This window comes from Phaseolus vulgaris, chromosome 8 (assembly GCF_000499845.2).
Source record: "Phaseolus vulgaris cultivar G19833 chromosome 8, P. vulgaris v2.0, whole genome shotgun sequence".
NCBI lineage: Eukaryota > Viridiplantae > Streptophyta > Magnoliopsida > Fabales > Fabaceae > Phaseolus > Phaseolus vulgaris.
This window is the reverse complement of record NC_023752.2, coordinates 30,445,163-30,471,745: the sequence shown is the minus strand read 5'-3', so window position 1 is coordinate 30,471,745 and position 26,583 is coordinate 30,445,163. Positions and strand designations below refer to the sequence as shown.

The following is a 26,583-nucleotide window of genomic DNA, read 5'->3' as shown; positions in this document are numbered from 1 at the left end:
TCATCATCATAACTATATCCTTTCCTCCTCCCAACATTTCCTCTTCTGACACCATATTTTTCTAAAAAAAAAACTCCCATTTATCCTCTTTTTCAACAACCCTTCCATTCAACTTTCTACCTCAAAACCAATATGTAATATTCTTTTTTATAAAATTTTATTACTATTTAATATTTTAATCTGCTAAAATTAAACAATTTTAATTTTCAATTGATATATTTTTTAATTCCTCAAAAAAATTTCATATATAATAAAGTATTCGTTACTTATTCTCTCGTAAAAAAAATTATTAAAAAGGTCAGATAGCAATGTTTAAACCATCATATACTTGTCTTGTAAACTTCTAACAGATTTGTCAACATTTTTTTTCTTTTTTCACGTACTAACAACAGATTGAAACGGGAGAACTAAATATAAAATTAAATTTAATTTATATATATATATATATATTAAATTTGGGACAAGTTAGTTTATTTTCCAAACATAAAATTAATAATTTTAATCCTTACAATTTCTCTGAAGTCTTTTCAATGTAAATTTTGTTTAAAATGGAATTTACATTAAAAATGGAATTTACATTATAAAAAATTTAACATATAAAAAAATAATTTTGGGTGAGTTTATACAAAAGAAAAAGGATAAATTAATTAATCAATCTCTTTTTTAATACTACAATAATATATTATGGAACTATATATATGTTTACTTTTTTTTAAATATTATTTAATAATATTTAGACTTCATATAAATTAGAAAACTTTAGAATGTTGATATATGTAAAAATTTATAGTGATATAAATTTTTATTAAAAAACGTTTGTATATACACAAAAAGAAGTTTAAGCAAATTTTAAATTATAATATGTTCTAAATTATTTATAGATGAAATATGTTTTATTTATTATTTTAAAGGACAACTAAATCACTTATTTTGGTTATTTTATTAGATAAATTTATACAGTACATTCACTAAACTTTATATCTTAAAATATAGTTTATATTTTTATAATTTATTTAAATAAAATTATTGACAAATCATCAAGCTTAAATATTAATAAAAAAACAATTAAAACGCGTGAAACACGTTACACTTGTCCAATTTTATGTATATGAAAAAATTGTAGACTAGAGTCTCAACCTCCTAACCTAGTAATAGTAACGTACAAAGAAATCTATTAAAATAATAGCAGTTCAAAGTTATCTAAAACCCGTGATTAATCTCTTTTATAAATAAAATATTTGTATTAGATGAGTGTCATCTCTAGGTTAAACATAAGAAAAACGTATTTAACTCTTTTAATTATAAGGTATCATTGTTGATCAAAATGAGAGTAAATAGATTTTTTTTAAAATTTATATAGTCTTTAAAATTCAAAAACTTTTTAGGTTGAGAAAAAATATTTTACTCAAATATGGTCAAAATAAACACTTAAAAAACAAAATAAAGTATTTCATGATAAAATATGTAAAATTAAAATAAAATATCATATAAATAACTTATAATTTATTAAATATATAAGTGGAATGTCTAATGGTATTTGAAATAGGAAGACGAGTATTTTTTTTTCAAATTAAAAAAAGTATTCTTAACTTTTAGGATAAAAGCAAACTTCGAAATTAATGAATTAAAAATGTATTTAAGTCAAAACTTGTGTTTCCTAAGAGGATCAAGTGGTAACTAGTTATATTCATTAATCAAGTAGTTTAGATTCCAATTCTGGAATGGCTAATTGGATATGAAATCATGTGATGTGGTAAAGAGAAAAGTTAGATTTGAAAAAATGAAGGTGTGATGGTTGCGGATAAAATTATAAACAATTTTATTTTTAAAAAAATAAAAATAAAAGTAAAATTAATATAAATATTAAATTTTAATCTATTAAAATAAACAGCATGATAGAAATTACATATCCACACCACGTTACCGCGCCTGTGGATGCTTTAGTTGATTAGAAAAGATATAGAGAATTTTTTTTGCCTAAATAATAGAGATTTCAAAAGAAAAAAACCGAATGGATCAAAGGAGAGATTATTTCTCAAATCTCTCTTCTCATGATTGAAACTCCACCCAGAACATATGAAGTTGGGTATGTAATATTTCATATACTCTTGAGTACGAAACAAAAAGATAAGCATTGGACGATGACACATTAGTTCATGATAATTGTTTTACAAGTTGATCCATTTTATTATTGTATTTCTTTTTATATGTGCAATAAGGAAGGAGGTTGTGAGTTCTTTTTCATTATTCAAAAGAAAAAATTTGTGTTGATTCTAGTAAATTTTTATATTTTTCCTAAATACTTTTACATGCATATTTTATTACCATATATAATATTAAAAATTAAATATTACATAAATTTATTTAATAATTTTAAAAATATTTAATTATACTATTAATAATTAACATATAATTATAAATAATAAAATAAAATTATAATATTCACAAAAGATATATAATTATATAAAATAACAAATATATATAATAATGTTCCCGCTGGTTGACCGGATCGTCTTCGCGTGTGGCTTGTCCTCACGAGCTAGGGCACCTTCGTTTTGCTCCGTCTGTGAGTACCTGAAAGAAGTGAACAAAGGGGCGCTCTCGCGGCCGTTTGCACTCTGACGATCAAGTCAGCTAGCGAGAAACATTAAAAGGTGACGCACCCCAATATCGGAACACCGTAAAGAATGCTCTGAGGGTGGTCAGAAATAACTGTACTGAAGGGCTAGAATTGTGTTGCCTTAATTGCCTTGTGCTCACAGCTAGGTGTGCTGTCAAGAACAATTAGGGTTTGTGCTCTGTGTGACTATGAGAATTAGGTTAAAACTCCCTCCTTTCAAATACTCCCAAGGTCCCATTTTATACATCTCTCATCATTAAAGCGCATTAAAGCGCATTGAAAGCGTATAAAAGCATTCCTTGGAATATACGAATCTTAACTTACTTAACGCGTACCTTGGCAAACTTTCCCTGAAACCTTTAATGAGCACGTGGGCATTGTCACGTGCCCCTCTGACTTGATCGTTATTCTGTGCAGAGGGTCCCACAGCGCCGCCACCCAACTTAGGGTTATTCCATCGTGTGAGCCCTCTTTTCTACGAAGTGCTTCTGTCACGTGGGTTGACTTTTTGGGCGCCAACTCATGCGCCCCAATCACTGATCACTTTCCCTGGGGGTGTATCTTCCTTTCTCTCGTACCATGCACGTAGTTCTCCCCTGGTTATGGCCCTCTCATGGGTCGTATCTGTTCCAGGGTCTCCCAGCGGTGGCGTGGATACTTCACGAGTCAGGGTATCCCCTACTGGTCCTAGAACTTGTGGCCTTGAAGCCACCTTTCTCTTCTCTTTGCTACTGCTCTAGACTGTCGAGGCCCGACGTCTTACTTGGGCGATGTCTTACTTGGCGACGTCTTACTTTAGGGCGACGTCTTACTTTGGCGATGTCACGAGCGGTCGACCTGTTGACTTTCCTTCCTTAGGTCCCTTGAGGGGTCCCACCATGTGTTGACTTTGACTTCTGGTCAACGTCCGGGTACGGGACGGTACAAATAATAAATATTATTTTTATAAATTTTTTAATATATTTAATAAATTTATTTCAATTTAACACAAAATTATTTTCTATTATATTTTTTAATTTTTTAGTAAAATATACAAATAATTATGGATATTATATATTAGAAAATTTTAATTAACTTAAACCTAAAAAGAAATATATCATAATTCATTATTCAAATATTTTTTAATAACAATGATAAATTTGTAAACTTACTTTTACACCTTTAAAATAGTTTTTAAATTTTTTTCCAACTATTACATCACTCGCAAAATTCAATAAACTATCTTCACAAATCTATTCTATCATCCTTAACGGTGTGTTTGTTTCAACCTAAACACTGTATACAACGATGGAAAAGCGTGGATTGGTTTTGTTTGGATCAAGGGGATTGCAAGTATTCAGGGACAAAGAAATGCGGGAGATAAGCATAAATGTATCATCTCTACATATAAGAAAAGTAAGAAAAGTTATACTAAAAAATTAAAAAGTCTTATTTATCCTTATATACATATAAATGTAATCTCTATATAAGTGTAATATCTATTTGCATGTGATATTTTTTTTCAATTTTTTTGACAACCATCCAGCAACATGAGGAATACGAGACAAGGCGCGACTGCGCTAGAAGGAGGAGACAACGTCACCATGCAACAACTCATAGAGACCATTCGTGCTCTTCAGCAAGCAGTGGCGGCGTCCAAGGATGATCAGGACAGGATTCTGGCTGAAGTTCAAGTCGAACAAGCGGCTAGCCAAAACCGATTCCAGGTTTGACTTGGTCGCATCGCGAGCAAACAACGAAGATCTGCGCAGGACCAATGAGGAACTGCGCAGAGACTTACAACGCATGGGGGAACGTACGAATGATGAGCGAACTTCGCCCATACCAGTTAAGGCTCGCCCCATGCCCTTTTCCCAGGAAATCATGGACACGGTGATACCAGCCAGTTTCATGGTTCCAAAAATCACCTTCATAGGTGTAGAAGACCCGAAGGCCCACATCACAACTTTTCATACCCAGATGATGATCTCAAGAGGCACCGACGCCATGCACGGTAAGTTGTTTATGGGAACATTCTCAGGCACAACGTTGGACTGGTTCATCAGTCTTCCCGATGGACACATTACCTCATTTGAAAGCGCAATTCATTGTCAACAAGGCTCCCCCTCCCGTCTCGTTCGATCTCTTCAACGTAAAGCAATACCAGGGAGAGCCTTTGAAAGATTTCCTGAACAAATTCGGGGCACCGGTGGTGAAGTTGCACACTAAGGACGAAGACATGATGGTACACGCCTTTAGGTGAGGAGTACTGTTAAGACCTTTCAGTGATTCTTTGATAAGGTTTCGTCCAAAGACGTTCAACGAGATCCGTCGTCGAGTCGTAGCCCACATCGGTGCAGAGGAAGAGGTAACAAAAAAGCGTAGAAGTGTTGGCCCTGCTAGACCTCGGGGAACTGGTCATCCTCAGTCCATGAGGGTGCACGAGGCCACGACAGAGAAGAAAGCCCCGGGAAAGCATCCGCCGTATGAGACAAAAGCCTTAGACCAGGGCACGGACAAAGGAAGACGCTCCCACCAGACACAGCTTCCGGATGGACCTTAAAGAGCTAATTGTTATCCCCAATGTGGCGGACAGGCTGAAGTCACCCCTGAAGATCGACAGGAGACTGGGATCTAGCAAAGACACTTGGTAAGAATTCCACCAAGCCTTTGGTCACAACTTGCGTAACTGCTTAGCGCTGGGGCACTAGTTAGACGAATTGGTAAGGAATGGCTTCCTAAAGGAGTACCTACAAGAGAACCAAGGGGCCCCGACGTCAGTGGCCCCCACGGGGGATCAGGGGCATGAAATACCCATCCATGGAGAGATCAACACAATTAGTGGAGGATTCTCGGGAGAAGGATGTACCGCCTCCCAACGAAAGAAGTATGTTAAGGAGGTAATAGCGGTAGAAGCGGGAGAGCCCGACCAGTCCCAAGAACCCGACCTCTTCTTCATGAAGGCCGATATGCAGGACGAGGTTCCACATGACAACTTTCCAGTAGTGATCTCAGTGGTGACGACAAGAAGGAGAGTGTATCGAGTCCTCATCGATCAGGGGAGCTCAACGGATGTGATATTCTGGTCAACTTTCAATAAGCTGCAGCTGTCGCCCGATCAATTGAGACCTTACGATGACTGCCTATACGGTTTCGTTGGGGACCAAGTGGAGGTGCGAGGGCACATAGAGCTAAGGACAACTTTCACGGACGACACCGCATCCCGCACAGTTAACATAAGGTACCTTGTTGTCAACGCCCATTCAGCTTACAACATCCTTCTGGGTAGACCTGCCCTAAACAAAACAAAGGTCGTAGCCTCAACGAGGCATATGAAAATGAAGCTATCTTTCCTTGAGGGAACTGTGATAACAATCAAGTCTGACCAGAAGCTGACAAAGAAGTGCTATGAGAATAGCCTGAAGACGAAGAGAGGGGTGTGCACTGTCACCAACCAATCCCCAAGGGGAGAGGGGGTTACCCGAATAGAGGTCATGGAACCGGCGGAGGAGGTACTGGAAAGGGAGATTGGGGAAAGACGTTCAAGCTCGGCAGATCCTTAGCACGACACATGGATGCCTTCGCATGGTCTGCCTCAAACATGCCTGGCATAGACTCCGATTTCTTGTGCCATCGTCTCACCATGGACCCACAGGTTCGACCTGTGCGACAAAGACGAAGGAAGTTTAACAAAGAGAGGCGATTGATCATCAGACAGGAGACCCAGAAGTTATTGAGTGCTGATCACATAAGGGAAATCCAGTATCCCAAGTGGCTAGCCAACGTAGTGTTGGTCAAGAAGGCCAACGGTAAGTGGAGGATGTGCGTCGACTTCACAGATCTGAACAAAGCTTGCCCGAAAGACTCCTATCCGCTGCCTAGCATCGACACCCTGGTGGACAACGCGTCGGGGTGCAGACTTCTAAGCTTTCTGGATGCTTTCTCAGGATACAACCAAATCCGGATGCATCCTAGAGACGAGTGCAAGACGACGTTCATGACAAAACTGTCTTGTTATTGCTATAAGGTAATGTCCTTTGGGCTTAAAAATGCAGGCGCGCCTACCAGAGGTTGATAGATAAAGTGCTCGCCCCGATGATAGAGCGAAACGTTCAGGCTACGTGGATGACATGGTCGTCACCTCCCAGGTGAAGGACTAGCACGTGGCAGATTTAGAAGAGCTATTCACTACAATAGCCAAGTACAAATTGAAGCTAAACCCCGAAAAGTGTGTGTTTGGGATAGAGGCAGGAAAATTCTTAGGGTTCTTACTCACTGAGCGTGGGATAGAGGCAAACCCCGAGAAGTGCGCTGCGATTATAGCTATGAGGAGTATGATCTCGGTGAAAGAGGTGCAATAGTTGACAGGGCGAATGGTCGCTTTGTCCCGATTTGTGTCGGCAGGAGGGGATAGGGGACATCCCTATTTCCAGTGTTTGAAGAGGAACAACAGGTTTGTGTGGACTAAGGAGTGCGAAGAATCGTTTCTCAAGTTAAAAGAATACCTAGCCAGCCCTTGAAGAATCGTTTCTCAAGTTAAAAGAATACAACAAATGGGTAATTATGGAAGATGAAAGGAAATGGACTTATGTGGTTGATGATCATTGGAGTGTTTCACGCCACTTGAAGGGTGGAGAGGCTTCAAGATAAGTGGATGCCGCCACTTGAGAGTCCTAAGAACCTCCCAAGATAAGACTAGGAAGAATAGTAGAGAACAAGTCTCACACAACTCTCTCACAAATTTGGTATAGTTTCTTTACTCAAAAATTCAATTTCAACTTATGATACAAGGCACCATGTACCTCTATTTATACAAGCCAAGGGAGTTGGAAGAGTCACTCTTCTAGTTCCTTCTCTAATCTAGCGCCTAAAAGAGAAATGAGTAGGAAAAAAACACTTCTTCTAGCCTTTTCCTAAAACTAGCGCCTAAGATGCATTACACGAGAGGTGTATTTTGGTTTTCCTCTTTTTGGCATTCTCCTAAAGGCTACTCCTATATTATTTACAAATTTATACAAGGGTAATTACAAAAAGAGAAAGCATTTGATGCTCTTTACCCAAAACTTTAGCCTTACTCCTTGTAATCCTTCATTGAGGTTCTTGAGCTTGGGCCTCACTTTCCTCTTCTACTTGATCTCCATCATGCTCCCCGAGTTGGAGAGAATTCGTCCACAAATTTTGAAGACCTGTAGAAAAAGGAGTTAGATCACTGATATTAAAAGTATGACTACCAAGAAAAGTATCAGGCATATTTAACTCATAGGCATTATCATTAATCCTCTTGATGACCTGAAAAGGACCATCTCCATGACGCATAAGTTTTGACTCCTCTGAGTAGGGAAGTGATCCTTTCTCAAATGGAGCCAAACCCAATCACCACTTTCAAAGATTAATGCCTTTCTCCTTTTGTTGGCATTTTCAGCATACTTGCCAACTTTCTTCTCAATTTGTAGCTTGATGTGATTATGCAAGTCTTTTATAAAAGAAGCTTTATCAAAACCATCTTTGCATAGAACATCATCAAGTACAGGAATTGGAAGAAGATCGAGAGGTGTTAAAGGATTAAACCCATAAACAACCTCAAAAGGAGAGTGGGAAGTGGTAGAATTTACTACTCTATTATAAGCAAACTCAATATGAGGTAGTAAATTCTCCCATACCCTAGGGTTCCCAGAAATGAAGCATTTTAACATTTGACCCAAAGTTCTATTAACCACCTCAGTTTGACCACCAGTTTGGGGGTGGCAAGTAGTAGAAAACAAGAGATTTGTGCCAAGTTTGCCCCATAAGGTCCTCTAAAAGTGGCTTAAGAATTTAGAATCTCTATCAGAAACAATGCTTCTAGGAATCCCATGTAATCTAACAACTTCCTTAAAGAAGAGATTTGCAATATAACAAGCATCATCTACCTTGTGGCATGATATAAAATGAGTCATTTTAGAAAATTGATCCACAACCACAAAGAAAGAATCCATTCCTTTTGATGTCTTGGGAAAACCTAAGATAAAATCCACTGAAATATCTACCCAAGGCATAGTTGGAATGGGAAGAGTGGTATACAAGCCACGGGGTTGCACTCTAGACTTAGCCTTTCTACAGGCTATACATTTATCACAAAAGCTATGTACGGATTTTTGCATGTGAGACCAAAAGAAATGCTCATGTAATGTATCTAAAGTTTTTGCTACCCCAAAATGTCCCATTAATCCACCCTCATGTGCCTCCCTAACAAGAGATTGTCTAATAGAACCTTGTAGAACACAAAGGCGTTTATGTTTAAAAAGAAATCCATCTTGTAAGAAAAAATCTTTGTGTCCACCTTTAGCACACTCTTGATAGATGAGAGAAAAATCAAGATCGTCATGATAAAGCTCAAGTGGTATAATGTGGTATCATGAGTCTTAGGTGTCTTCTTGTGTTTGAGTTGATTTTGGCACTTTTAATTCAAGAACTTTACATTCTTGTTCTTTAATTTCATATACTTGTCATTAGCATTATGTTTATTTTCCTTATTTTGAGTACTTTGTTTCTATTTTAATTGTTGCAGTTCATTGTGTTTTTTTGTCATTTTGATTTTTGAATCTCTATAAGTTTTGTCAAGTCATGTTTCTCCCAAAATGTCATCAATTCTATGTAGTACTTTTCTTGATAATTTTAGTTGATTGCTTTTATTTGAGTGCAGTTTTATATTACTGTTTGTGATCCTTTGGTGCCTTTTATTTTTAGTTTTGAGTTCATGCTTGTGTGTTAGATCCATACAAGTTCTTAAACATCAATTCTATTGTGTCTTTTGAAGTTCTCAATTCTGTTTTTTCATTCCAAATTAGGTTTCCTCTGTTTTTCTTGATTTGTGTTCTTGAAATGGGTTTTCCATGGGTTCCTTGATTTGTGTTCTTAAATTGCTTGTAGAATCTTGATCCAATTCTTGAAAGTGTCTATTAATGCTTCATCTCTTAATCAACTCACATCACTATCAAAGGCCAGGTTTATGTAGATTTTGTAGTAGAACTCTCCACGGCAGCAACACATCAAGAAGAAGTAGACTTCATATGGGTCCTCTCTGTGGATGGGTCATCCAACCAGCAGGGTAGTGGAGCTGGCGTCATTTTGGAAGGATCAAATGGGTTCCTAATTGAGCAGGCCCTACGATTCGCCTTCAAAGTTAGTAATAACCAAGCAGAATACGAGGCCTTAGTGGCAAAAATGTTGCTGGCCAAGGAAATGGGCGCTAAGAGTCTGCTAGTGGAGAGTGATTCCCTGTTAGTAACGGGGCAGGTTACGAGAAAGTATCAGGCCAATGACCCTCAGATGGCTGCATACCTAGAGTATGTCAAAATCTTGAAAGAGACTTTTGCGGTGTTCAAACTAGTACACGTCCCCAGAGAGCAGAATGCCCGAGCTGACTTGCTAGCAAAGCTAGCCAGTTCAGGAAAGGGGGGCAGACAGAGGACAGTCATACAGGAGACCCTGAGGACGCCTCGAACCACCACAAATTGCACAACAGAAGTCCAGCAAGTAAGCACCTCAGAAGGCGGTAAGAGAAGTCATCGGTCGCTGACTCAAGAAACGTTGAAAACACTTAAAATAAGCGTGTATAACTTATCAAGGGAAGATTCGTTGCACGTTTGCCTAGTTGAAGAAGGCGAAACCTGGATGACACCCTATAGAAGCTACTTGGCTGACGGGGTACTCCCGTTGGAGCCCGCAAAGGCCAGAGTAGTCAAGAAAAATTCAAGTAAGTATACCCTGGTTGATGTGAATTTGTTCAGACATGGGTATACTCACTCTATCCTGATTTGCGTAAGTGGAGAACAATGCATACGCATCATAGCGGAACTCCACGAAGGGATATGTGGGAGTCACATCGGCGATTGAGCTCTCTCATCAAAAGCCATTCGTGCGGGGTACTACTGGCCGACCATGAGGGAAGACTGCACGAGGTATGCACAACGATGTAAGCAGTGCCAACGGCATGCTGGCTAGCATAATGCACCCTCAGAGGAGTTGCGATCGATCCACAACCCATGGTCGTTTCAAACCTAGGGGATCGACATCCTGGGACCGTTTCCTCTAGCAATTCGACAGATGAAGTATCTTGTGGTTGCCATTGAGTACTTTACAAAGTGGATAGAGGCCGAGCCTGTTGCGCAAATCACAACTCACAAGATCCAACACTTCATATGGAAGAACATAGTTTGTCGTTTTGGAATCCCAAAACACTTGGTTTCCGATAATGGCACCCAGTTTGCAATCCAACTGTTGGGCAAATTGTGCACAAAACTCGGCATAAAGCAGGTGTTTGCATCAGTCCAGCACCCCCAAACGAATGGGCAGGTCGAGTCTGCCAACCGAGTTCTGCTCAGGGGTCTAAAGAGAAGACTAGAAAAAGCTAAGGGAACTTGGGCAGACGAGGTCCCTAGAATTGTGTGGGCCTACCACATCACTCCCCAGTCCACCACCAAGGAAACACCTTTTAGTTTGGTGTATGAATTAGACGCCATGATCCCCGGGGAAATTCAGGAGAGTTCACTGCACTTCTAGAACTTCGTGGCCGAGGAATCCAACGAGGAAAGAAAGGTGAACCTAAATCTATTGGACGAAGTCAGGGAAGAAGCACGCATCAAGGCTGAAGCCTTGAAGAGAAGGGTGGAGTATAAGCACAAGTCCAAGTTGAGATCTCGGCAGTTCCAGGTTGTCGACTTGGTAATGCGAAAGGCCCACCCCTACCAACTAGAGAACAAATTATCTCCCAAGTGGACAGGTCCATTCCGTGTGACAGAGGCGCTTGGGAACGGGGCGTACAAGCTCGAGACCTTAGAAGGTGGGACAATTCCTCGAATTTGGAACGGAGCCAACCTTAGAAGGTGATGAACCTGAAGAGGCAGCAATGCAAGATGAACCTGCTGCTGAAGATCAAGAAGGTGAACATCATGACATCAATATGGATGAAAGGATGCCTACCATGTCATTTTTGAAAGATTGATGATCAATCATATGGATACCTTTACTGAAAATCAAAGGAACCTCTATGACATGTGTGAGTCAAAGTTCAACAACATGGACACTCGTTTCTCTACACTGGATGAGCAAATTGAAGAAGTCCAGAGATAGATTCTGGAACTACAGTTTGAAAGGGAGGATAATCCTTCATTCTAAATTTTTGGTTTATTATCTTAAACATTTGGTTTTATTTTAAGCTGTTTTTAATCGTACTTTTTGTCTATTTGACGAGACAAATAGGGGGAGAAGTTTGGTTTATAATGCTTTGTAATGTTCTTAATAATTTCTTTCTTTATTACATTGAACATTCTGTGATGAACTACTTTAAAATTTGGAGTTTTTAAAATTGCTGAAAACTCTGGTTTATAGAATTTTAACTGGTTGTCTCTGCAAAATAACCGACTGTTCTTATGCATTCTTGTATGATTGTTGCTTTCTCATCTGATTGTGGTTGATGTTTCTTCTAAAAATCACCTAGTGAGAACTAGTGTATGGTATACATATGTTTTGGATTGGATTACTCTATGTTTGTTCAAATAAAAGCAGGATTCAACAGATTCTAAACAAAGAACATTCCTAAAAGCATCCCAAGGATTTGTCTCCATCAAATAGGGGGAGATTGTTGAAGATGGGAGCTTTGATGTATCAAACCTCATGAAGCCTGGAGTTGTGCTGCTTTCTAGGTTTGGGTTTAAGTGTAGGGTGTTTAGAATCTCTGTAAGATCAGTTCTTGAAGCCTACACAAAGCTTGATTAAAATTGTTTTAAGAAACTAAGTGTTTTTTCAAGCAAAGGGAAAACAGTCGATTGATTTATCGAAACAACCGATTGTTTATCACTTAGCTGGCTGTTAGTTGTGAAACTGTTTTTTTTTAATCATTTGTGTAATTGTTTGACTCATTCAACCGATTGAATCGTGGTTTCAACCGTTTAAATGTGTGTTTTCATAACAGTATTTTGAAAACCTGTTTTAATTGTTTCAGTTGTTCAAATCTGCCTTAAACGGTAGCTTTTCAAAGGTTATAAATATAGCTTCAATTTCAAATCAAAAGAAAAGTGAAAATACACCAAGTGTTGACTCAGATTTGAGAAAGAGATTTGATTTTAAGAAAGGATTTTAAAAAGCAAGATTGTTGTCAAGCTTTGTTGTGTGGTAACAAGTGCTGATCATAGGATCTCTGGTTCTGTAAATCCAGGTGCTTTCTATCCTGTTTAGTATCTTGTAATTGTACATATTACTTACTGTTTGTATCTGAAATCCTGTAAAGGCAGAGGGTGTTTTGTCTAGAGGTGTGGTGTGTGCAAAGTGGGTGAGTAGGCTTCGTGGGATTCAAAGTCACCTCTTTGTGGTGTGGTTTTTGTAATCTGTGATTGGTTACATAGTGGAATACTCAGTGGTTTGACTGAGGACTGGATGTAGCTCAGTGATTAAGTGAACCAGTATAACTCTTGTGTGTAAATCTCTCTTTCCCTCAAACTCTCTAATTGTTTGATATTTCACTGCTATAAACAACCGATTAAATCGTAACTTTAACCAGTTAAAATTCTGATACCTATTTCTGTTAAACTGTTTGATTGCCTTCCTTAAGTGCTTATCTGAGTTGTTTGTTAAGAATTCATTCTGAAGCTAATATTTGCGAAAATCTTTGATAAAACAATTCACCCGCTCTTGTGTAAGTCATCATTTCTAACACAATACACTCCCTGATCCATCATTAATGATGATCCTCTACCTCCATTACCAAGCTCAACAAGAACAAATGAGACATCTCATTATGAAAAAATATAATTTAACCACTTTCTCATTTATATACAATAGTTGTATTTAATTTTTTTATGTAATAATTTTAAAAAAAAATATATAATTAAAAATAAATTTATAATTAAATAATATAAAAAATAGTTAAAATAATAATATTGAGAGTTATAAGATAAATATAAAAAAAGTTAATTATCAATTTATCATGATTCTATTGTTACATACACATCTGCCGGAAAAGCAAAAAATCCAAATTAGTTAAGAAAAATCCGAATTACATAATTTTATATTGTTAAACAGCATTAAAAAAGTAATTTCATATTATGTAGTTTATAACATAATACTTTTAAGGCAACTGCACCCCAAAAGGTTGTGCAAAGACAAAACTGTCCCTATATAAAATTGTATATATTTTTTTTTGTATTTTGGATTATGAAATCTGGTAAATTTTCAGATTGACACTTTGAATAAAATTTTGGATTGGCGCGTCTGGTAATCTTCAGGATTGGTGCTTCCGGTAGTACATGAATGACAATGTTAATCCAAAATAAAAAAAATGCAGAACATCCATAATTGAAAAAACCATTATGGATTCAGAAATCCATAATTGAAAAAAATCATTTCGGATCCACTAAAATTAGGCTTCCAGATTCAGCAATCAGGAAATCAACAATTTATGTGAACTTTGCTTCCAGAACACCCCTCATCCAGAAAGCAACATGATTCACTTCCGGATTGATGAATCCGTAGCACACTCCCAGATCCTGAATTCAAATAACAGGTGAATGTTAGTTTCATAATTTATAAAATTGTGGGAGTGCAAGAACAAAAAATGTAGGGATGCAGGAAAAACTGTGTACTTTTAATATTTATCATCATAAGGTGTAAGAAGAAAATAAGGTGTAGAAAGTAATAATCCGCTAAGAGAAGTAAAGCAATAACTATAAGCCCAAATACTAGGTAATTCCTTCTAAAATTGGACTTTACTTTCTACATTCCCATAATTTCTAAATACACCCTATCAATTTAAAATAATATTTTATCCTTCGTAAAACTAATTTCTGGATTACCTGTTCTAATCAAATTTTCTGAAATTTTCAGAACAGGATTTTCAAACCTAACAATGGTAGAAAGCAAGTTATGTAAGTATCTTATATTTTACGTAGTTAAATTATTAAAATAATTTACTTTAAAACAATTTAAATAAATCATCTTAATCAAATAATTGAAAAGAATAAAAGGATAGGTACTATATTTTGGATAATTTTAATAACCGGTTAAAAGTAAAAAGTGTACTGGTATGTGTTTGGTTCAATAATGTCAAAGTTCAAGAGGGGATGAATTGAGCTTTTAAAACTTTCGCACAAATTTGAATTTATCACAGAACAGAGACTAATAAATCGATTTATTTAGCAATGAACAGATTTATTTTTCTTATTCTCTTTGATGAAACAGTAACACAGTGTTGTGATTTCAAACGTTGAGCAAGATGATCTACAGGCAAGTTCAAATTGATTTCTACATGATAAAATGAGAAGGCTAAACAATTAATCACAACCCTGAAGACAAAAAACAATTCTCCTTTTTTAAACCAATTAACAGATTGAGTTTACTTTTACAGAACACGAATTCCAATTATGTTTCACAGCACATACAGATTTACACAGAAGTTCTTCAGAAGTTTTTCCAGAAAATCAAGAACAGTGTAAACGTACCCAAAAAGAATATATTCAAACACAATTGAATAGATTTATTTCTTGACAGATTAGTTTAATCAGCGATTATTGAGTGCAGGGATTAAGAGAGAATGAACACAAAACAATTATACTGGTTCACTCAAATGAGCTACATGCAGTCTTCACCTAATCCAAGGTGAAATCCACTAAACTATAATTCAAAACAATTACAAAAACCACTGCTCTTGAACCCTACAAGAACATGAGACACGTTGCTGAAAAACACTATTCCAGCACACACAACTCTTCAAGAAACCCTATCAAGAAGAGTTTTACAAACACACTTTACAAGAAATTGAGATATGAAACGAATACACCCGATAGAGAATGCAGAAATCTGCCTTAGACCAGTAGAACAGATTGCTCACATAGTGACAACACCTCTAGCCAAGCCTTAAAACTAACCAAGAACAAGCACACTATGTGATTTGAAAAATCTTACAAGAAGCCGTGCCAATCCTTTGAAATCTCTTTTATAACAGTTGTAAAACCAGTTTTCTCAACTATATCAACAACTTTTTAAAGCCAGAACAAACTGTCTCTTTATAGGAAACATTTTATAACAAACTTTCAAAAAACAGTTAAAGTTGTTACAAAAAGAACATATTGAAAATAAAATGAACAAATTTATTTTCAAAGGGAGTGAGAGATTTTGTTATGTGTAGGAGACTTAGTCAAACTCCTTGGTGCAAGGATAAAACTGTGAAAAGCCTTTTAAGAGAAACATGGCACCAAACTAAAAAGAATCTATTCATTTACAGAAGAACAGATTCATTTTCAAAACAATAACAAGAGCTTTTTAACAAGTGAAACATAGTCGTTTTGATGGAATGGAAACTTAGTTAAGAAACTTGATGCATAAAACATGATTTTCAAATAACACTTAATCAAGGCATCAGTTTAAGAAAAGAATCTATTTATTTAGAAAAGAAGAAATTCATTTTCTATGCAGTAAAGGATATTTTTTGCAAAACATGTGAAAAACGTTTTCATAAAACTTGTGCTTGCTCTTATCACATGGTCAGGGGTTAAGAGGTGAGTTACCCAGCAAAAAGCCTACTTTAAACAACCTCTAATCTATACCTAAGACATCCTTAAAGAAAATACAAACACTAAGGAAAAATACACATTTGGCTTCATCAAACACTTTGTCTTGAAGGGGCAACATCCATCTTCAACAATCTCCCCCTGTTTGATGGAGACAAATCCCCAGAGCTCAGTTGCTTTAAGAAGAGAACAACCCCTGTACTGCACCAAACACCAAACTAAAAAAAATTGAAACAATTCATAACATGTGAATCAGTTTTAAGGTGCAAAATGTCACTCCCTGTATCACCTAGCTTTACCTAGCATGGTGAGCTATTTTTCTCCCCCTTTGGATTCATCAAACAACATGGAGAAATATAAATCAAAATGACAATCAAACATAAAAGTTCAGAAAACATTACAGATTGTTCAACAGAAACATAATGCGAAAGCATAAACCAGAAGAAAGATAAGCATAGAAACAAGGCACTTCTAATCCTTGTAGTATAGTTCGACCAACTACAACTGAACACCCTCAATCTGATCATCAAGATGCTGGAACCTGGCTTGAGTTGTCTCGAAATAGGCCCTTTGTTCCTCTAACATGACATCAAGACGATGCAGAACTTGCCTCTCAAACATGGACATGGGTTCACCCCTGTATTCTAGAGCTTGATAGGCAACAAGAGCATTTTGGGGAGTTTCAGCAGCATCTTCATTCATTGACTGTGGTGCAGGTGAATCTCCTCTAATTTTTGTAGATGGAGAACTCATCCTTTGACTCCCAGCATGACCAGCAGGCGACTCTTGTCTGTATGAGTGATGGATTACATAGCAAGACTGTTCTGCAACTTGAACAATATCATCTTCCATAGGAACAACATCATCACCATCTTCATTGTTGAGATTTGAAGCTTCACGTTCTTCTCTGTTAGTTCTGCTTTTGTGAAACACCCAGCAGCCTTCCACTTTGTGAAATCCCATCTTAATGAGAGTGGCATTGTCAATCTCACTCACAGCCTTGATAGTCTCGTTCCTCTCATTAGAAGTATCAACACCAAAATAGTCAATCAATTTTGAGACAAGGATAGCATATGGAAATCGGTAATCAGCTAACCTTTTGGATTTCAGCATGTGTTTCATTATAATGTAAACCCAATTAACTTTTATCATGTTCATAATGCAGTATAGTAGGATTAAATCTTCCTCATGTAACACAACATGATTTGTGCGTCTAGGAATGAGTTGCCATGCAATGATATAGGCAAGTAATCTTGGGGTTAAGTTCAGATTACCTGCATAGAACATGTTCACACTTAGGGATGGTTCCCTTACATAGCTTCGATAGTACCGAATTTTGTTAAATTCTTGAATCCCATTTGTATTTCCTTTGCCAACCTTCAAACCAGCATACTTGATTCCAGCCACTAGATTCCATACTTCATTGGTGACTTTCATCTTAGTCCCTTTCACGTAAGACACCAGATTTTTCCCATCCAGAGTTAGATTGGTGTAAAACACCTTCACCAGATCAGGGTATACGTTAACTGTCATTTCAAGAAGCTGCTTCAGCCTTTGATGCTTCAATGCAGATCTGGTTTCAATCAGATTCTCAATTTTCAGCCAAGAGAACTCTAGAACTTTAGGAATGTTGATTTTCTTTCTACTCATCTCATGGATGTAGGCGGTTATCCCCTCATCATCTCCAGCAAACCAGTTCTCTAGCTCCTTGAAAGTTGTTCTGCTTGTTCTGTTACTTCTTTTTCCGATGTGATGAAGAAGCCATGGTTGAACCAGAGTTGGGTCTGAAAACACAACTTGAAACCAAATTAGTGCATATTAATAACCATACAGTACGAAATTACCAAAGAAAGAGCATTACCTTTTGATTCAAATGGTGAGCAGTGAGTATGGGCAACACATTTACACAGATTTATATTGGACAATTGAAATGGGTTGATAAGGCAGTTAAGAGCATATATGGACGGGGATTTTATTCTCTGTATATGTGCAGAGAATCTTTGAAAAGGGGCAACAAATATTTTGAATCACGATGCATGCATATCACACCACAATTTAAGCAGCCAATGCATAAAATCAGTTACAAGACCATGACCAAAACCATCAAAGATTCAGTGGTTAATACCCACTAAGTCAGTCAATCAGTCAAAGATTAAATTTTCTCTTTCTTAGTCATCAATGTATATCAGTACCAAAAATAAACACGTTTAATTTCGAATAAACAAATTTAATTTTTCACTGCAGAGCACAATTAACATTTATAATCCCCAATTCATTCAGTAGAAAATTAAACCTATCTTTGGCCAAGGGTTTTGTAAACAAATCTGCAAGTTGTAAATCAGTACCAATGAACTGAATCTCACATGTTCCATTTGATATGTGTTCTCTTAGAAAGTGATGCCTAATTTCAATGTGTTTGGTCCTTCGATGCATAAAGTGATACCAAAGTCATTCAATTGTTGCCTTAGCCATATGGTTTGAGCACAACAACTCCCTGCTGCAATTTACTCTGCTTCAGCAGTAGAGAGAGCAACACATGCGTGCATTTTGCATTGCCATGAGATCAAGCTTGATCCAAGCAAGTGACAGGTACCACTGGTGCTCTTCCTATCAATCTTGCAACCTTCAAATTCTGAATCAGAGTAGCTAATCAAACTTAATGAAATGTTACCTGGATACCACAAGCCAACTTCTTTTGTTCCTTGTAGATATTTCAGAATCCTTTTAGCAGCATTGAAGTGTGATTCTTTAGGAGCAGATTGGAAACGAGCACACATGCACACTGCAAACATTATGTCAGATCTGCTGGCAGTGAGATACAATAGGGATCCTATAATTCCTCTGTGTTTAGTCTCATCAACAGGAATTCCAACTTCATCCTGATCCAAGTTACAGCTAGTTGAGAAGGGCGTGTTGATTGGTTTGCACTTGTCCATTTCAAATTTTCTCAGCAGATCCTTGCAATACTTGGCTTGATTTAAGAATATGCCATCCTTGAGTTGTTTGACCTACAAGACTAGGAAATAATTCAACTCACCCATCATAGACATTTCAAACTCACTCGTTATGATTTCCACAAAAGTTTCACACAATTCTCCATTGTTTGATCCCAAAATGATATCATCCACATAGACTTGCACTAGAATTGTGTCATCCCCTTTCTTCTTAATGAACAAGGTCTTATCTGATGTTCCTCTGTCATAGCCTTGTGAGGTAAGGAAATCACTTAGCCTCTCATACCATTGCCTAGGAGTTTGCTTAAGCCCATAGAGAGCTTTCTTGAGTTTGAACACATGTCCTGGACGTTGATGGTCTTCAAATCCTGGTGGCTGTGAAATAAATACCTCTTCATTTATATAACCATTCAAGATGGCACTCTTCACATCCATTTGGAATAGCTTGAATCCTTTGATGCAAGAGAAGGCAAGGAGCAGTCTGACAGCTTCAAGCCGAGCCACTGGTGCATATGTTTCATCATAGTCTATTCCCTCTTCTTGATTATACCATTTAGCCACTGGTCTAGCCTTATTTCTGGTAATCACCCCATGCTCATCCATCTTGTTTCTAAATACCCATTTTGTTCCAATGATGTTCATTTCAGGTATTCTAGGAACAAGAGTCCATACCTCAATCAGAGCAAATTGATTAAGTTCCTCTTGCATAGCCATAATCCAGTTACTGTCCTTGAGTACTTCATTCAGATTTTTAGGCTCCACTTGAGATACAAAGGCCATTGTCTCACAGAAATTAATCAAGAACTTCCTAGTTGAAACTTCTTTTTCAATATTCCCAATGACATTATCAAGGGTTAGGTCTCTTGGAGTTTTCCATTCCTTTGGCAAATCTGCAGAAACAGTAGGTTCTTGGACAACATGTGAGTCAGTAGTATCAATATGAATCAATTCATTTTTATTTAAAATAGATTTTAAATCATCACATTCCAGGTCATCTGTAACAATTTTAGGTATGCTATGATTAGTTTCATCAAATACAACATGCATTGATTCTTCTACTGTGAGCAATCTTTTATTGAAGACTCTATATGCATGACCATTCAAAGCATAGCCAATGTAAATACCTTCATCAGATTTTGCATCAAATTTACCCAAATTCTCTTTGTCATTGTTCAATACAAAGCATTTACATCCAAACACTCTAAGGTGACTCACACTAGGTTTTCTACCCTTATACAATTCATATGGTGTTTTCTTAAGGATAGGTATAATTAAGGTTATGTTTAACACATAAGCTGCAGTATAGACTACATCTTCCCAAAAATACTTAGGAAGCTTAGATTCGTTTAACATGGTTCTAGCAAGTTCCTCTAATGATCTGTTTTTCCTTTCAACTACACCATTTTGTTGGGGAGTCCTAGGGGCTGAAAAGCTATGTGATATCCCATGTTTTTCACAAAACCTTTCAAAGTTAGCATTTTGAAACTCACCCGCATGATCACTACGAATGGATTTTATACAACAATCATTTTCATTTTGTAAAACCTTTCCTAACTTCTTAAAATCTTTGTAAGCACCATTTTTATATGCAAAAAAGAGAGTCCATGTGTATCTAGAATAGTCATCCACAATAACCAAAGCATACAGATTTCCAGCCAAGCTAGCAACTCTAGAGGGTCCAAACAAATCCATATGCAATACATCCAATGGATTTTTAGTAGAAACAATATCCTTTGAATTGAAGGAAGATCTGATTTGTTTACCTTTCACACAAGCATCACAGAGTCTGTTATCCTGAAATTTAATGTTAGGCAAACCAGAAACAAGATCTTTGGATTTCAATTTATTTAAGTGATTAGTGTGAATGTGAGCTAACCTCCTGTGTCACAGCCAATACTCATCACTTTTAGACAACAAACATTCATTTAAAGAATCAGTTTCCAGAATATCCAAGAGATATATGTTATTCACTCTCTTACTAGTAAACAACACCTTACCAGAGAAGTTATTTGAGATTGTGCAGCCATTTGACTTGAAGTTTACCTTGTATCCTTTGTCACATAGTTGGCTGATACTTAGAAGGCTATGCTTGAGTCCTTCCACATAAAGCACATTCTCAATAGTGGTTGAATTTCCAGTTCCAACAGTTCCCCTGCCCATAATTCTTCCACGGTTATTGTCCCCATAGGTTACATGTCCCTCAGCCTTGAGCTTTAAGCTGGTAAACTTGGTCAGGTCATCAGTCATATGTTTTGAACATCCACTGTCCAAATACCATTGGTTTCTCCTGCTGCCTTTCTGTAAAACAGAGCAAAAATAATACAAATGGTACCCTTTTCAGTATACGGTCCAGCAATGATTAAAACCTTTCCTTTGGTAGCCATTTGGCTAAGTTTTTAGGGACAAGATATTTTCTAGCAATACATGACCTAGAGGTATGTCCAGATTTCATACAATAAAAGCAAGTAACATGAGATGCCTTTTTTGCCACTGTTAAAGGATGAAAAACCTGTTTTTGCTGGAACAAAAAAACTTGAAAGCTTTTTAACATTGGTTATATTTCCAGGGTTATAACCAATTCCATTTTTGTTAAAAACAGCATTCTGTGAACCTAGAAGAGACTCAAGATTGTCTCTTCCCTTGGTGAAATTAGATAGGGTTTTCAGCAAATACTCCACTTGTTTTTTCAACTTTTTACAGTTTTAACAGGTTTTAATAGAAGCATGCAAGCAAGTTAATTCAAGACTTACAAGATCAGTTTTAGCCTTATGCAGTTCTTCCTCAAGTGATTTTACTTTAGGTGCAATCGCATTATTTACCTTTTGCAATTTACTGCATATTATAGCCAACTCAAGTGATTTTACTTTAGGTGCAAGCGCATTATTTACCTTTTGCAATTTACTTTATATTACAGCCAATCTATTTGCCTCATCATGTGTTTCTTTGAAAGCAACAAGCAATTGATCATAATTGTCAGATTCCATAGAGAATTCACTCATCGAATCAGAGATTGATCCTTCATCTTTCATCATGAAGCACATATTGGTTTCCTCACTTTCAGTTGAAGAGCTACTTGTTGAAGACACTTCATTCTCTTCCCAAGAGATGTAAGCTCTTCTCCCCTTGCTCCTTTCAACCTTCTTGCTGGCTGATTTGTCCTTTGATTGATTGTTTGGACAGTCCATCTTGATATGCCCTGCTTTACCACAACCAAAGCAAGTGTAGTTAGAGGAATTGGATTCATTCGGTTTAGGATGCCTTCTTTTCTGTTGGTTCCTACTCTGTTTTTCTTCTTTAGGAATCTGCTGAACCTTTTTGTGAGTAGGCTGATTGTTTCATCATGTTCAACATCTTCTTTCTCCTCTTCGATGTCACTCTGTGCACTTGCTTTTAGTGCAAGTCCCTTGGGTTTCCTTTCCATTGTTTCTTGCTGATGAGAATCAAATAAAGGAGGCTTTTATTAATGAAGGGAGAGGTCATTCACCTACACATTTGAAGTTCTTCCTTCTAGTCTTTTCAAAATTAAAAAGAAGACATAAAATAAAGAGAGGATCAAGCCATAAAGCCAAAGAAGTCTACAAGCTTTCAAGAATAGGCTTCATTTAAATATCTCTCTTTATAGTTTCTTTTATAAATTTGTAAATAATATAGAATGTTTAAATACATAGTTTTTAGGAAAGGTGCTTAGAGGGAAACCTTAGATACCTCTTTTGTAAAAGCATCTTTAGGCATTAGTTTAGAATTTTCTAAAAGGTGACTCTTCATGCTTCACTTTAGGTGCTAGAAGTGAGTAGCATGCAAGGGACTTTTGGTTAGCTTGTTTTGTAAGCTTCATGACCAGCCCTTGCTCCTATAAAAGGAGGGCTTAGGTCCTTCATAATGCAGATTTGGAATTTGTAGTATCAAAACTCTCCCAAATTGGTGATTGAGTGTAGTGAAAACTTGTCTTCTCCTCTTCCTAGTCTCATCTTGAGTGCCTTGGTTCTCTCAAGTGGCGGCATTGCACACTTATCTTGGAGCATTCACACTTCAAGTGGCGTGTTCATCAACCAAGAACTACAACCACATAAGTCCTCTTTCTTCTCCATCTTCTCATTCCATTTCCGTGCCTATTTGAATTCCTAAACATGTCTTAGGTTCCTTTCTTGCTTTCTATTCGGTGTTCTTGCTTATTTTCATGTTTCAATCGGTTCATCTTCTTTCTCCTTCGATTTGTTCGGTGCATTTCAGTTTTGAAGCATTTTAATCGGTTCATTTCATTTGTTATGCATTTTAATCGGTTCATTTGCATTTTTACATCTTTTAATCGGTTCAATTGGCAAGAAATGGGTCTTCCATGTGAGTTTGGTGTTTGGTGCAAGTTTTGGTGAGTTCTTGAAACATAGAACATTGATCCATTTCTATTAAAAGTGCCTATTCATTCTCCAACTCAAGTTGATTCCATAAAATGTCAAAGAATCATCTATATCTTGCTATTGGAATCACATCATGTGGTATCTAGAGTCTAGGCTTGTTTGAGCCTTTTGAGCTCCAACTCATGCTCCATTAATTTCCCAAATAGTGCAGCAATGGACAACTTTGACAGATCACGACTCTCTGATATGGCAGTCACTTTGGGTTGCCAGCTTCTATCGAGGAACTTCAGCACTTTTATGTTAAGTTCCTCTTTGTCAACTACCTTTCCCAGTCCAGTAAGATGATTCACAATGTGGGTGAACCTTTTTTGCACATCAACAATGCTCTCTTCGGGTTGCATTCTGAAAAGTTGATACTCTTGGATGAGAGAATGTTTTCTTGATCTCTTCACATCCTCAGTGCCTTCATGAGTAACTTCCAAGACTTCCCACATCTCCTTAGCTGAACTGCATTGAGATATTATGAAGAATTCATCCATTGTTAATGACGAAGTTATCATGTTCTTGGCTACAAGATCATATTGAGTTTTCTTCTTTTCACTCTCACTCCATTCAAATCTTGGTTTCACCACTTCTTCATCCTTGACAACCTGCATTGGCACATAAGGTCCATGGTCCACAGCCTCCCAAATACACGAGTCAATAGATTCCATGAAAATTTTCATTCTAATTTTCCAAAAAGCATAATTCATCCCATTGAACATAGGGGGTCTATTGATAGACGATCCCTCAGCAAAAAGCACTTTAAACTCAGACATTATTGCAAACAAACTTGAGTAAAACACAAGTCCTAGCTCTTGATACCAATTGATAGGTTCAATAGTGTCAAAGTTCAAGAGGGGTGTCAATTGAGCTTTTAAAACTTCCGCACAAATTTGAATTTATTACAGAACAGAGACTAATAAATCGATTTATTTAGCAATGAACAAATTTATTTTTCTTATTCTCTTTAATGAATCAGTAACACAGTGTTGTGATTTCAAACGTTGAGCAAGATGATCTACAGGCAAGTTCAAATTGATTTCTACAGGATAAAATGAGAGAGCTAAACAATTAATCACAACCCTGAAGACAAAAAACAATTCTCCTTTTTTAAACCAATTAACAAATTGAGTTTACTTTTACAGAACACGAATTCCAATTATGTTTCACAGCACATACAAATTTACATAGAAGTTCTTCAGAAGTTTTTCCAAAAAATCAAGAACAATATAAACGTACCCAGAAAGAACATATTCAAACACAATTGAATAAATTTATTTCTTGACAGATTAGTTTAATCAGCGATTATTGAGTGCAGGGATTAAGAGAGAATGAACACAAAACAATTATACTGGTTTACTCAAATGAGCTACATCTAGTCTTCACCTAATCCAAGGTGAAATCCACTAAACCACAATTCAAAACAATTACAAAAACCACTGCTCTTGAACCCTACAAGAACATGGCACACCTTGCTGAAAAACACTATTCCAACACACACAACTCTTCAAGAAACCCTATCAAGAAGAGTTTTACAAACACACTTTACATGAAATTGAGATATGAAACGAATACACCTGATAGAGAATGCAGAAATCTGCCTTAAACTAATAGAACAGATTGCTCACACAGTGACAACACCTCTAGCCAAGCCTTAGAACCAACCAAGAACAAGCACACTATGTGATTTGAAAAATCTTTCAAGAAGTCGTGCCAATCCTTTGAAATCTCTTTTATAACAGTTGTAAAACCAGTTTTCTCAACTATATCAACAACTTTTTAAAGCCAAAACAAACTCTCTTTTCATAGGAAACATTTTATAACAAACTTTCAAAAAACAGTTAAAGCTGTTACAAAAAGAACAAATTGAAAATAAAATGAACAGATTTATTTTCAAAGGTAGTGAGAGATTTTGTTATGTATAGGAGACTTAGTCAAACTCCCTGGTGCAAGGATAAAACTGTGAAAAGCCTTTTAAGAGAAACATGGCACTAGACTAAAAAGAATCTATTCATTTACATAAGAACAGATTAATTTTCAAAACGATAACAAGTGAAACACAGTCGTTTTGATGGAATGAAAACTTAGTTAAGAAACTTGATGCATAAAACATGATTTTCAAAAAACACTTAATCAAGGCATCAGTTTAAGAAAAGAATCTATTTATTTAGAAAAGAACAAATTCATTTTCTATGCAGTAAATGATATTTTTTGCAAAACATGTGAAAAACGTTTTCATAAAACTTGTGCTTGCTCTTATCACATGGCCAGGGGTTTAGAGGTGAGTTACCTAGCAAAAAGCCTACTTTAAACTGTTGAAGATGGTTGCTGCCCCTTCAAGATTGTGTTTGATGAAAAGTTCTATGTACATTAAAAAAACCATGTCTTATGCTATGCAAATACTGCTGTTTTTTTTCTGGTTTAAAATCTGGTGCAGTGCAGGTGCTTAAAGCAACAAAGCTATGAGGTTAGCTATGGGGATTTGTCTCCATCAAACAGGGGGAGATTTTTGAAGATGGTTGCTGCCCCTTCAAGATTGTGTTCCATGCTAGGTGAAGCTAGCTGAAACAGGGAGTTAATTCTGCACCTTAAAACCATGTCTTATGCTATGCAAATACTGCTGTTTTTTTTCTGGTTTAAAATCTGGTGCAGTGCAGGTGCTTAAAGCAACAAAGCTATGAGGTTAGCTATGGGGATTTGTCTCGATCAAACAGGGGAAGATTGTTAAAGATGGTTGCTGCCCCTTCAAGACTGTGTTTGATGAAGACTTCTATGTACATTCCATTTGTATTTTGCTTTGCTTTAAGTGTGTCTAGTGCTTAGAGGTTGTCTAAGAGTGGGCTTTTTGCTGAGTAACTCACCTCATAACCACTGGCCATGTGATAAGAACAAGCATAAGTTTTCTTAAACTGTTTTTCACATGTTTTACAAAAAACACGTTTATTGCATAAAAATAAATCTGTTCTTTTCTAAATAAACAGATTCATTTTTACACTGATGCCTTGGCTAAGTCTTGTGAAAATTAGATTTTGTGCATCATGTATTTTGACTAAGTCTTCTACCTTTCAAAACGACTGTGTTTAAATAGTTAA

General features: G+C 36.6%; 1 protein-coding gene across 1 annotated transcript; it reads right to left on the bottom strand.

Moving 5' to 3' along the window:
- Positions 1 to 23,598: 23,598 nt before the first annotated feature.
- Positions 23,599 to 24,267, bottom strand: LOC137824918 (uncharacterized). Its single transcript, XM_068630596.1, has one exon. It carries the CDS (start codon positions 24,265 to 24,267, stop codon positions 23,599 to 23,601), a length of 669 nt encoding a protein of 222 aa, XP_068486697.1.
- Between the last annotated feature and the right edge of the window lie 2,316 nt (positions 24,268 to 26,583).

Coding starts and splice junctions, on each gene's coding strand:
- LOC137824918 (XM_068630596.1), bottom strand. CDS start 24,267: ATGTCTGAGTTTAAAGTGCTTTTTGCTGAGGGATCGTCTATCAATAGA.